At 38.5% G+C, this 14,122-nt stretch overlaps 1 protein-coding gene across 1 annotated transcript; it reads left to right on the top strand.

The window, feature by feature from the left end:
- Positions 1-10,554: 10,554 nt before the first annotated feature.
- LOC127804420 (uncharacterized) lies at positions 10,555-11,046 on the top strand. Its single transcript, XM_052341281.1, has one exon. It carries the CDS (start codon positions 10,555-10,557, stop codon positions 11,044-11,046), a length of 492 nt encoding a protein of 163 aa, XP_052197241.1.
- The last annotated feature ends 3,076 nt before the right edge of the window (positions 11,047-14,122 follow it).

Below are 14,122 nucleotides of genomic sequence, written 5' to 3'. Positions count from 1 at the left end.
GTTGTGTGTCTTGAATCCATGTGGAATTTGAGTCCCGGATGAGCTACAAGAATCTGGTTTGTTGTTTGTTTCTTATTCATTTCTATTTGGTTTAGTTTGAGCAGATTTGTGAATGCATGGAGTTCATGGCAGGTTTGTGTGAACTTGCATGGTTTCATTTTCTGTTAAATGCTTAAGAGAATAGAATGTTATAGCCGGTTGGTATAACATCTCAGAAATGAATATTATGTGCTTGAACGGTTGTTCTTGCATAGGTCCGGATACGTTGAATAGAGAGTGAATGGTTGCATTTTGTTTACAAGAGATTTCTGTATTCATTTTGTTGTTCCAATCATTCTAATCCTTGGACGGTTGTTGGGGATGCTTTGAGTTTGTTTTCTGGAGATCAAAACATCTAGCAAGCCAAGATATATAGGTTGGACAAGGAAGATTTCACATAGGAGACAAATACACAGCCGGTTGCATATCTTTTACTGATTTTTCATCCATCTTTATCTTTCTGTTTTGTTAATTAGTTTTCTGTCAAACCCCCCCCCAAACAAACTGTTATTTGTATTGGTTCTCCTTGTTGGTAGAAGAAGGTGAGGCTCCTTGTGAGAGATGACCTAGGGTGCACTTTGCTGCAAACTAGAGAAGAGATTCATAGATCTCTAATTCTGGAGCGGTTCGACAATTGCTGGCCAATAGCCGATCGGACTATTTGTTATTTATGTATTGAGACAGCATTGTGTTGTCAATTAATTCAAACGGGAACAGTATTAAATAGCCCAATCGAACTATTATTATGTATTGTATAACCCGATTGGAATCTTAATGCGTCCGACCGGACTATTCACAGTCTGCGTAAGTGTGAATTGTGAATTGTCCGATCGGACTTATCCTTCACATGAAGAGTTCGATCTGATTATTCTTATGTATTGTATAGCCCGATTGGAATCTTAATGTGTCCGATCGGACTATTAACGTTTGGCGTATGTGTGGAGTGTGAATTGTCCGATCAGACTTATCCTTCACATGAAAAGTCCGATTAGACTATTAACCGTATGCACAGAGTGAAGAAGAGTGAATTGTATGATCAGAATAATCCTTCTATTGTAAAGTTTTTGCATAAAAATATAAAAATCTATTAAACTCTAATAATTTTTGAAATTAATCAAAAGTAAGCATTTGCTTAAGAATTAACAAAATCAAATTATATTAAATTGGAATATCTAAAAAGATCCTTGCAAAAAATAATTCAAATTAATTCGTAGCACTTAAATTAAGTGTGAATTGTCCGATCGATCGGACTGATTTGGAAGATTTATGTTGTCAATTCATTCTAATGGGAACAGTATTGTATAACTCGATCGGACTATTCGTTATTTATGTATTGAGACAACATTGTGTTGTCAATTAATTCAAACGGGAACAGTATTGAATAGCCCGATCGGACTATTATTATGTATTATAGAGCTCGATTGGAATCTTAATGCGTCCGATCGGACTATTCACGGTCCGCGTAAGTGTGAAGTGTGAATTGTCTGATCGGACTTATCCTTCACATGAAGAGTCTGATCGGACTATTCTCATGTATTGTATAGCCCGATTGGAATCTTAATGTGTCCGATCGGACTATTCACGGTCGGCGTATGTGTGAAGTGTGAATTGTCCGATCGGACTATTCTTATTTATGTATGGAGACAGCATTGTGTTGTCAATTAATTCAAATGGGAACAGCCCGATCAGTCTATTCTTCTGTATTGTATAGCCCGATTGGATTCTTAATGTGTTCGATCGAACTATCATAGTCTGTGGTTAGTCTGATTGGATTGATCCTTCACATGATTGGACTCTTAATGTGTCCGATCGGACTATTCACGGTCGGCGTTAAGTGTGAAGTGTGAATTATCTGATCGGACAGATCTTTCACACGAAGAGTCCGATCGGACTGTTAACCGTCCGCGCCACGAGAAGAAGAGTGAATTATCTGATCAAACCTTCATATGACGAGTCTGGTTAATAGTCTGATCGGTCTCTTCATGTGTCTGATCGGACTATTCACGGTCCGCGGTAAGTGAGTGTGAATTGTCCGATCGGACTAATCCTTCACATGATTGGACTCTTAATGTGGACGATCGGACTATTCATGGTCGGCATTAAGTGTGAAGCATGTGAATTATCCAATCGAACAGATCTTTCACATGAAGGATTATTCCAATTGGACTATTAACCGTTCGTGCAACGTGAAGAAGAGTAAATTGTCCGATCGGAATAATCCTTCTAAATTTGTAAAGTGTTTGTATAAAAATATAAAAATCTATTAAACTCTAATAAGTGTGAATTGTTCGATCGGACTGATCCTTCCACATGAAGAGTCCGATCGGACTATTCACGGTCCGCATTGTATGATAGATAACGCATACAAATAAGTGTCCATTGAGATTGTAATCACTTATCAAATAATCACTAGCTAATCAATTATGAGTTCAATACATCCCCTTTACACAGAACAACAATTATCAGCCTAAAATGATTACTATGTATCCCCATCAATTGGATTACTATGTGTGTACAAGTAAAAGGCAATGAACTTCCAGAGTTTACAAGTGTCCTCTTTCGTATGGTGTATCTCCCATGTATGCTCCCTATAATGCAATATGTCAGCCACGTACTTGATTACAAAGCACCCGCAACTAGTCCTATAAATTATTAATTAACAAATTAATTTTATTTTTTTGGGAATCATTTACAATACTTTAAATAAATGCAGTACCCATCATGTTGCTGAGGGGTCGGCCTCTACACCGAATCAGGAATATCCACCTCTCATTTTTCGTATGAATGATAAATTACCGTACAGTGCTTATAATAATCACTCTGAAATAGGAGAATGGGTAGGAGTATGGACAATGGCTTCAATTCCTTAAGTCTTTTCTGCCTGCTTTCAATGGACATTGACCTAGGGTCGTATACAATGATTATCCTATCTTTGAAGCAGATATTCTCAAGGACCCAGTGCTCATTTTCTACAACATATGGGAGCAATGCTTTCTTGTAACATGAACACATTAGTTATGCTTTACTGAATAAAAAAAACGAAATAATATGCAATACACTTATGTGGTCTACTGCCCACCAGGGGAAATCTTTGTCATTCTCCCCTGAGACATAACGGGACCATTCCTTGGGGAGCTTCACCTCATCAGGCACGAAGTGTTTCTTTCCCTTTTCAAATTCGGTATCCCATACATATTGCATATACCCCTATGAAGAAAAAAAAAGTTTAACTTTACTAACCAATAACAAACAAGGAAAAATAGTAATATAATTTGAGTTCAACACTAACGAAAAGCGATGACGACACAATGGCGTAGTTTTTATCATAGATATAACCAGGCAGTGACTGTGTATCTCTAATCTGTCGGATGAAACACAAGTAGTTGTCAATGTGTTGCCCTTCCAACCAGGATGTCTCTCCCTCTATCTAACAGAGCATACTTGGCACAATGTGGTATATGTTCCCAGTGGTACGCCTACAATGAGCATGAATTAATATGGGTACTCATATTACTGATGTATATAGAAAGTGTAATACCCCAGAATTTAATGTAAAGCTTGGATGTTACAATAAAGTGAATGGTATTTTGCAAATGTGAAAAAGAGGTCAGAAGTACCTAGGAAAAGAATTAACAAGATAGGATCTTATGATTAAAGTATTTCAAATGGAAGTTTAGGGCTAAAGTGCAAATAGAAATGGTTTCAAGGCAATAACATAATAAGGAAAAGGAGGAAATCAAACCTAAGTGCAAATGTCACAACTTCTAAAAGGGTTAGTGTGTTCCAACTAGAGGGAATAATTACAATGATGATTCCTTACCCTAAAAGACATGATTTGGAGAGATAGGATTGGATTTGAGAATTTTACCCTAAAGTCTTAAGGAAGAAAGATTATAATGATTGATTTTACCCTAAAAGTCTAAGATGACATAACTTGGAAGACTAGGATTGGCTTGCAAAATAAGAGATAATAGTGTTTATCCTAAAGCCACGTGGGGGTGTATTTGGAGGCTTGGGATTAGAAGGAATGGAGACTTGCATTGAAAGATAGAATCAAAGGAGGAAAAATCAAACATTGTAATGATGGCTTGAGAAGAAAATAGGGTGACTTAAGGGCTAAGATAAATCTTGAGATTTAAGACTTGAGAGACTATAAAAGGGAAGGAGGAGAGACCCACGTGAAACTAAAATCATAGGAAAATAATAAGTGTAACAAAGAAAGCAAAGAGGAGGAAAGGTAGAGATAGCAGCAAAAATAGAAGGGAAGTCAAAAAGGTAAGTCAATTTTCTTTTTGTAGGGTCGTAGGGCATGAAAAGAGGAGTCGGTAGGATCGAACAGAAGGTGAATCGGGATTAAAATGAGCAAGATATAGCCGTTTTAATTTCTAGGTGCATAATCCGTAAGAAGGAAGGAGACGGCGCGTGCATTGCACGCGCCAGTCGCTGCTGCGTGTGGCCGCGCATGGCCACCCTTCTGGTGGAGTGTGAGGGCACGTGACAGGGCCTCTTTCTTTGTAATTTTGTAGTTTTACTCCTTAAATAATTTCCTATGATTATATGTAAAAATATCTTGGATTGGTAACTTGAACTGTATGAAACTACAGCTAAACTGGCTAAAATTCCTATAAACAGTGTACCGGCAAGGCCAACAGCTAGTGTGTGGTTTTTTGCATTATTTGTGCTTCATATTGTTCATTTCTTGAATCATTTGTGTTGAATGTGGACCTATTCACTTGCTCTCTTTGTTTAGCATCTTACTTTTCTTGTTTCATCATTTCATGGTATGTGGTTTTGTAGCAAGCTAATGGCCGTCATGAGTGGCTCTTAGAGTCACATATGTGTGTTTGAGGTGAGCATGGCATGCGCGGGGGTGATTGCAACACCCTGGCATGGCTTCCAGAAAAGGGGGGGTTCACTTTGCATACCTACATTTCATACATGATCTATTTCTTTCTTAAAAAGATCTCACTTAGATTTATGTATTCTCACTTGGGTTGATGCCCCTGGAATGTCCCACATTCCAAGTATGTTTGGTATATCAGGAGCTAAGGAGGCGAGCGAGGCAAACGGGAAAGAAACTATGGCCGCTTAATACTTTTCAGTTATTTTATGTAATCTTATTCAGAAGTGTTGTAATAATTTGGAGATTATACTTCTTTTTTCTTTTATGTTAGACTTAAACTCTATCGTAATGAAAGGCTTATGCATGTTATGCTTGTATGGGAACCCTTTCAGACTTTCTGGCAGGTTCGATCCATGATTTTCACTACTTAGGGTTTCCTAACACCTCTTGGACGATTAGGTGTATACCTTCCTGTGATACTTGAGTCAAGGAGGTGTTATAGTGGTATCAGAGCAAGATTGTTATGATTTTGGGTAAGATATGATTTGACTGACATTGAGGTTTTGGGTGTGTCACAGGATATGGACCCCAACGAAATAAAAAACCAACGCCAAAAGGCTATTACGGGCTGGTGGACTGCGGTGCTTTAGGGACACGTCATGCAACCTGTTGATGTTCTGGGAACTTTTCTTGACGTGGTTGTTCCTGTCATACAGCAAGTCCCACCAAGCCCAGTACTTTTGTATATTGTAGAACTCCAGTTGGGCTACTTAGTGTCCATACTAACCCTAGAGATGCAGGGATTGGCTCATCAACTTTTGGAGCAAGCTATTTACCCTGACATCGAGACCTTTGTTAATCATTTATGCGAGGCAGAACAAAACTAAGGAATTAGAGACATGCCGATAGACGTGGATGACCTTGTAGACTTCCCTAAGGAAAGGGAACTCACGCCTCCCATTGTGTCAGAGTCAGAGGAGGAGGAGTTTACCATGAGTTAGAAAATTTTGTGGGTTGTAGATATATACAACAGAGGCCAAATCGAATATGCTGTATTATACTAATGATGGTAGGATAGGCGTAGTACTTACCCCTTACTTGTGGGAATTTTGGATTGTATGACAAATAGTATAGCAAACTCAGATGGCATAGATAAGACTCTAGTAGCAGTGTTTAACAAGGATGTGACAAAATAGTAGTAGTATATGTGTATAACCAGGATGTAATGAATTAGTAATGGTATAAAATATGATGGTCTAATGTAAGGTGTAGTAGTACTGTATAGATGGACATGTACTTGTGTGGTGGGAACGAAAATGGTAAACAGAGTATGAACTGTGTAGACTCTTTGGGGTTTTGGACAAGATTAGAGATGAGTGTTAAAAAGGATAGAGTTTGAGAAAGACCTCGCAGGCTCTCGGAAGGATACGGGTATTCTAAGGACCTAAGGGCACTAGAAAAGTATTTTGTGAGACAGTGATAGGTTTGATCATAAGGGTTAGTGTTATTTTCTTTGAGGATTTTAGAAGCTTTAATTATGATTTGGGTAAGACAATTCTAGTTACTTTGTTTTATGGGTTCAAGCATGTGATCCCTAAATATCGTTCTTATAAACTTTGTGGTTGTTTTAGATGGTGAACACTCGACTATCCCAAACCATCAGACGAAGGGGTGGCAACCAGGAGAAGGAGACACGACATCCCCAAGAAGAGAGAGTAGAGTTGTCTCAGGAAAATTCTTCTCATGGTGGAGGTCAGGGAAGTGGGGATCGTATAGATCGATTGGAGCGAGTTATGGAACACATGGTCACATATATGCAAGGGACTCAGCCATCGGATCAAAGTACTCCTCAGGTGCCGGATGCCATAGATAGGTTCCAATGATTAAGTCCCCATATTTTCCGAGGAAGGGCAAGCGCTGACCCGAGTGAAATTGAGTATTGGATAGAACAACTTGAGAAATTTTTTGATTTCATTGGATGTGGGGAAGGGGAGAAAGTAATTTGTGCCACTTTCATGGTCCGAGATGAGGCAGACCATTGGTGGTGAATGATGCAAAGCACTTTGCCTGGCCCTACGAGACAAGGTATGCCAGTTGTCACATGGACTCAGTTTAAGGAATTATTTTACACTAAGTATTTCCCTTTATGCAAAAGGTTGGAAAAGAGCCGAGAATTTATGAATTTGAAACAAATTGGGGATATGTCAGTCGCCCAGTATGAAGATAGCTTTTCTCGATTAATTAAATACATGTCTGTTTATAATTTGGATAAAGAGGCAAAATCTCATAAATTCCTTGGTGGGCTAAGACTTGAGATACAGTTGGCATTATGTTCCTTAGGGGCCCATACTTATGCAGAGGTTGTTATGCAAGCTTTAACGGTTGAAAGTAACCTTATGCAAATGAATGCTTAGAAGATAGAAGTGCAGGAACCCGAGGATAAGAATGCGGGAAGGAAGCATCACTTAGGAGTCCGGGGAGGAAACTTTAAGCCTAAGAGAAGGTGTCCCAAGTGTTAGAAGTTCCGTCCTGAAAGGGCGTGTCAAAGCCTAACTCAAGGATGCTATTCATGTGGAAGGAATGACCACTTGGCACGAGATTGTCCTAAGGGACCTAAGTGTTTCAACTGTTAGAAGATCGGTCATCTCTCAAAGGACTATCCACAGAGGAAGCAAGTCGATTAAGCGGGAGTAGGCAGAGAAAGCCAAGAACCGCGACGAGGCCGGGTGTATCATCTGACAAGGGATGATTCAAACGCAAGCCCGTCAATCATACACGGTACATTGATCTTTCTCAATACACCAGTGCGAGTGTTGGTCGATCCTAGAGCAACACATTCATTCATTTCACATGCGTTGATACAAAGTTTGAATTTGGAACTAGAGGATTTGGTGTGTCCTATGCTTGTGGCTACTCCTTTAGGGAAACAAGTGAAAATCAGCACGGGGTATAGGGAAGGAAGGGTTGAGTTGGGTGACAGTGAATTTGCACTTGAACTCACATCATAAGAAATTCAAGATTTTGATATAATTCTTGAAATGCATTTTCTGTCCAAATATAAGGCCTGAATTGATTGTCAGACAAAAATAGAAGAACTTCAAAATAACCAAGGAATTTGGGAAAAATTTTGGGGATAAGAGAGTGATGAAAAGATTAAGTGGATAACGACCCTCAAAGCTATCAAAATGCTTGAGAATGGAGCCTATGGGTACTTGGCAGGGGTACAAATAGAAAATAAGAAAGTGGAACTTGAGGAGACACCGGTAGTTAATGAATTTTCTGATGTGTTTCCCGAAGACTTACCTGGGTTACCCCCTCATCGGGAAATTGAATTTTCTATAGAAGTTGTACCAGGAACAACTCCTATATCCATACCCCCATATAGAATGGCCCCAGCAGAACTAAAAGAGCTTAGAAGTCAGTTGCAGGACCTTTTGGACAAGGGATTTATTCAACCCAGTACCTCACCCTGGGGAGCACCTGTGTTGTTTGTTAAAAAGAACGATGGAAGCTTGAGGATGTGTATTGATTATAAGCAGCTAAACAAAGTGACTATCAAAAATAAGTATCCCCTCCCTAGGATTGATGAATTGTTTGATCAGTTGCAGGGTGCTAAAATATTTTCCAAAATTGATTTGAGGTTTGGTTATTATCAGTTAAGGATTAAAAAGGAAGATATTCCAAAGACTGCCTTTAGATCCCGATATGGACACTATGAGTACCTAATGATGCCTTTTAGATTAACTAATGCACCTACTGCCTTTTTGGATTTAATGAACCGGGTGTTCAAACCATATTTGGATCAATTTGTAATTGTGTTTATTGATGACATCCTAATTTATTCTACTAGCAGAGAGGAGCACGAGCAACATTTGTGGATTGTCCTGGAAACATTGCGGAAGCACCAGTTATACGCTAAGTTTTCAAAATGTGAGTTTTAGTCAAATCAAGTTGCTTTCCTTGGTCATGTCACATCTGGAAAAGGAATAGTTGTAGATCCCTCAAAGGTCGAAGCAATAAGAAACTGGTCACAACCCAAAACAGTAAACGAGGTACGAAGTTTTTTGGGTTTAGCTGGTTACTATAGAAAATTTGTCAAAGGATTTTCTCACCTTGCTCTACCTTTGACTCAATTAACACGAAAGGGTATTAAATTTGAATGGAACGAGATGTGTGAACATAGCTTTAAGGAACTTAAGGACAGACTAACCTCTACTCTGGTTTTACCGATGCCTAATGGTACAGGAGGATTTACAGTTGATATTGACGCCTCAAAGACTGGGTTGGGGTGTGTTCTTATGCAAAATGGAAGAGTGACAGCCTATGGGTCTCAGCAGTTGAAAAAGCACGAACAACATTACCCCACCCATGACTTGGAGCTTGCGGCGATTGTGTTTGCCTTAAAACTCTGGCGGCATTATTTGTATGGAGAAAAATTTGAGGTCTTCACGGATCATAAAAGCTTGAAGTATCTGTTCTCCCAAAAGGACCTGAACATGAGGCAATGACGATGGATGGAGTTTCTAAAGGATTATGATTGTTTGCTTCAGTACCATCTCGGGAAGGCAAATGTTGTGGCCGATGCATTGAGCAGAAAAGAGCCTACCTTGATGGCCAATTTGATGACTCGGGAATGGGAATTGGTGGAGGCTTTTGGCCAGTTGGCGGTAAACGTAATTCCTAAAGAAACTTCTATATATGTCGCTGGCCTAGTGGTTCATTCTCAACTGTTAGAACAGGTTCGGTAAGCCACTAAGGAAGACCTGAGACTGAAACTTTGGGTTGACGACCAAGGGCAGGTTAAGAATCCAAGTATTAGTTTCTTAGATGGCATACTACGGTTCGTCAACAGAGTTTATGTACCTAGAGTAAGGGAATTAAGGCAAACTATACTGGACGAAGCTCGTAGAGCCAAATATACGATTCATCCTGGTGCTACAAAAAAGTATAGGGAATTGAAAAGTGCATATTGGTGGTTGGGAATGAAAAAAGATATGGCGCGACAAGTGGCTCAGTGTGATACCTGTCAAAGAATTAAAATTGAGCACCAAAGACCGGCTGGAAAATTGCAACCTTTGGAAATTCCTGAGTGGAAGTGGGAGCATATCACTATGGACTTTGTAACAGGATTGACAAAAGGACCCTCAGGGAATGACGCAATTTGGGTGATTGTGGACAGACTGACAAAATCTTCTCACTTCTTGTCGAAGAAGATAGGACAACCTGTTAGCAAACTGGCTCAGTTGTACATAAAGGAAATCGTCATGCTACATGGGGTACCAGTCAACATTGTCTCCGATAGAGATCCAAGATTTACCTCTCGATTTTGGGGAAGCTTGCAAGAGCGTTTGGGAACACGTTTGCAGATGAGTACTGCATACCACCCACAAACAGATGGCCAGTCGGAACAAACCATACAAACCTTGGAAGACATGTTGAGAGCATGTGTAATTGACTTCTCAAAGGGATAGGAAGAGCATATGCCCTTAATTGAGTTCGCATATAATAACAATTTCCATAACAGTGTCGGAATGGCCCCCTACTAAGCTCTCTATGGTAAAAAATGTAGAACTCCTCTATTCTGGACGAAAGTAGGAGAAGGGCGAATAACTGGACCTGAAATTGTACAGCAAACAAATGAGATAATCAAGATAATCTGAGAACGGATCAAAATGGCCCAAAATAGACAAAAGTCTTATGCCGACCACCGGAGAAGGGACTTAGAGTTTCAACAAGGCGATAAAGTATATTTGAAGATCATACATTCTCAAGTAATATCCCAGGGAAAGGAAAAAAAGAAGTTGAGCCCTAGATACATCGGACTATATGAGATCTTGGAGCGAGTCGGGGTAGTTGCTTATCGTTTAGCATTACCTCCGACAATGTCCAACATACATAACATTTTTCATATCTCACGACTCCGGAAACATGAGCCTGATCCCACCCAAAAGATTCCTGTAGAGGCTATTGAGCTACGAGAAGATTTAACCTATCCTGAAGAACTAGTCGAAATTTTGGATACAAAGGAACAAGTGCTAAGGAACAAGACGATACCGATAGTGAAAGTCCTGTGGAGGCATCACGACATTGAAGAAGCTACTTGGGAAAGAGAAGAAGAAATTCGGCAAAATTATCCAAACCTCTTTGACTTTATGGAGACTTAAGAAAATTTCGGGGATGAAATTTATTTTAAGTGGGGGAGCATGTTATACCCCAGAATTTAATGTAAAGCTTGGATGTTACAATAAAGGGAATGGTATTTTGCAAATGTGAAAAAGAGGTCAGAAGTACCTAGGAAAAGAATTAACAAGATAGGATCTTATGATTAAAGTATTTCAAATGGAAGTTTAGGGATAAAGTGTAAACATAAATGGTTTCAAGGCAATAACGTAATAAGGAAAATGAGGAAATCGAACCTAAGTGCAAATGTCACAACTTGTAAAAGGGTTAGTTTGTTCCAACTAGAGGGAATAATTGTAATGATGATTCCTTACCCTAGAAGACATGATTTGGAGAGATAGGATTGGATTTGAGAATTTTACCCTAAAGTCTTAAGGAAGAAAGATTGTAATGATTGATTTTACCCTGAAAGTCTAAGATGACATAACTTGGAAGACTAGGATTACTGTAACACCCCCTCTCTTAGAACTGCCCAAGAAGAGGTGCTACTGGAGATAATAAAATAAACTGACTGATAAACTGAAATCTGATACCAAAATGAACATCTCAATCAACTAAAATAAAACTTTGAGTCAATAACTAAAAACCATAAATTACATCTAAGGGAAAATCCCTAAACTGGAATATAAAATAAATCTAAACTGATCAAGCACTAACTAATAAACTAACAATTCCTAAACATCTTTGGTCTTGAGCGGCTCCACGTACACACACTATTGGACACTGCTGCTAGGCCCCACATTTGGTACTCCCCCACTAGGACCTGGAATGGTGAAGAGTACAAAGTGAGCTACAAAGCTCAGCAAGTAATAAACTGGAAAGAATAACTGAAGCTGAATCGAAGAATATCGATACTGATAAAAATACTTACTGAACTTGTACTGAGAGATATAATAATCACTAGATGGCATTTATAAGATGTAATGCACATAACTGTAACTAAATGCAGGTATGCAACTTTGGCACGTAGGCCCACATAACTGTAACACATACCTGACTGATTTGAGTCCTGCAAACATAAAAACTATAAGCACATACTTTGGGCAATATGCCCCTAGCTCCCTGGTCGACATCAGGCGAGAAACTCATGACTGAGATATAATTAAACTGATACTAGTGGGATCCCCGCGGATAAGCCGCCTGACGCGCATAATGCAATGCTCATATAAATGCTGGCACACGATATGTAGTGCTCCACATATAGTCATGCTCAATGCTCATACAAATATGTATGCACATAATCTCACAAAATAATACTGATTATGTCATAATTAACTGCTAAACATGGTATATGATTTTTATCAACTATATTGAGATTCAAATATTCTGAAATTTCTGAGTATAGGCATGACATATTGGATTTTATCATATCTTGGCATAAAAAATTAATATTTAAATAATTGAATATTTATATTAAATTTAAGACTTGAATCAAGAATTTATTGGAAGCCATTCGGATGCCATTTGATACTATTTGGATGATTGAGGAAGCAAAAGAAAGCAATTTGAATGAAAAAGCAGCCCATTCGAATGAAAAAAAACGAATTTCAGCAAGCTCATTCGAATGGCAGAAAACTCATTCGAATGACAGAGACTCATTCGAATGACAGAAGGCTCATTCGAATGATAGATGATATTCAAAGGCTATTCGGATCTGATCAGGGACTCATTCAAATGACTCACAAATTCATTCGAATGAATTTTGAAAATTTCCAACTTTTGAACTGGCAAAAAGCGACTCATTCGAATGTAACAGTAACTTTATTCGAATCAATTTATGGATCATTCGAATGACAAGAAGGCTCATTCGAATGCTAGACTATACAAAGCAACAATTTACTCACATCTTCAAGGACTCATTCGAATGACAAGGAAGCTCATTCAAATGACAAACCGAAAACACATACGAATGATATGATAACACATGACTCATTCGAATGACCAAAAAAAACTCATTCGAATGACTGAAATATTATAAGGGAAAAGCTTACGATAACACAGAAACTTATTCGGATGCTTTGGAACTCATTCGAATGACACAAGACTCATTCGAATGACTGGAATCTTATCAGACATAACTCACGAACAGAGATGATCTTGATTTACAAACTTAACATTACTACACCATTCTGAAAGAAAACTTGAGAAAACAAATCCCAATTGATTCCAAACAAACTTGAGAATGATTCAACAACAATATTGGTGAGAATCGCTGAAAGAAATTATGCATGCCTACTGTGAACTCACTGTACGCATGTAAATATATATATATAACATGCACTGAACTGATATAACTCATTGTAATGCACATATATATATATACATGCACTGGAACTAATTCAATTCTGGAAATCTGATATCAAACTCAATCAAGACCTATAAGAAAGGATTACAGGGGAAGGATACTTGCCTTATGATCTTCTTGATCGACTCAATGATCTCCCGAGAGCCTCCTATGCAAACCTTGAACTCACTGATTCTTCTTGGCTCTCTGTTCTTGCGGCGTGAAGAACATATGGCTTATGAAACTATATATACACTGATCTAAGAAGCCCTAACGCCATAACTCATTCTCCTATTATAATTAGGAGTCTTCTAACCCAATCGTCTCACGAATGGATTCTTCAATCCCTTAATCACAATAATTCTATTTACTAATTAAATACTAACATCAAATCCTTAAATGACCCTCAAGTCCTTGCATTTAATTTCTCATAAATAAAAAGAATTAATGCTACTTAAAATCTATTTTCTCAACTAAAAATATTCTAAATTGCCACATTAAAATTAAATGGCAAATTCTCTTAATTAAAATACCTCGTGAAATAAAAAAAATTCTAAATCAATACTAGGCCCTCTAATGGGTCGTTACAAGGATTGGCTTGCAAGATAAGAGATAATAGTGTTTATCCTAAAGCCACATGTGGGTGTATTTGGAGGCTTGGGATTGGATGGAATGGAGACTTGCATTGAAAGATAGAATAAAAGGAGGAAAAATCAAAGATTGTAATGATGGCTTGAGAAGAAAATAGGGTGACTTAAGGGCTAAGAGAGATCTTG

This window comes from Diospyros lotus, chromosome 6, assembly GCF_014633365.1.
Source record: "Diospyros lotus cultivar Yz01 chromosome 6, ASM1463336v1, whole genome shotgun sequence".
NCBI lineage: Eukaryota > Viridiplantae > Streptophyta > Magnoliopsida > Ericales > Ebenaceae > Diospyros > Diospyros lotus.
The sequence above is the reverse complement of the archived record's forward strand: the minus strand, read 5'-3'. Positions and strand labels throughout refer to the sequence as shown.

Bases quoted from the DNA above. Each gene is read 5' to 3' on its own strand.
- LOC127804420 (XM_052341281.1), top strand. From the start codon at position 10,555: ATGGCCCAAAATAGACAAAAGTCTTATGCCGACCACCGGAGAAGGGAC.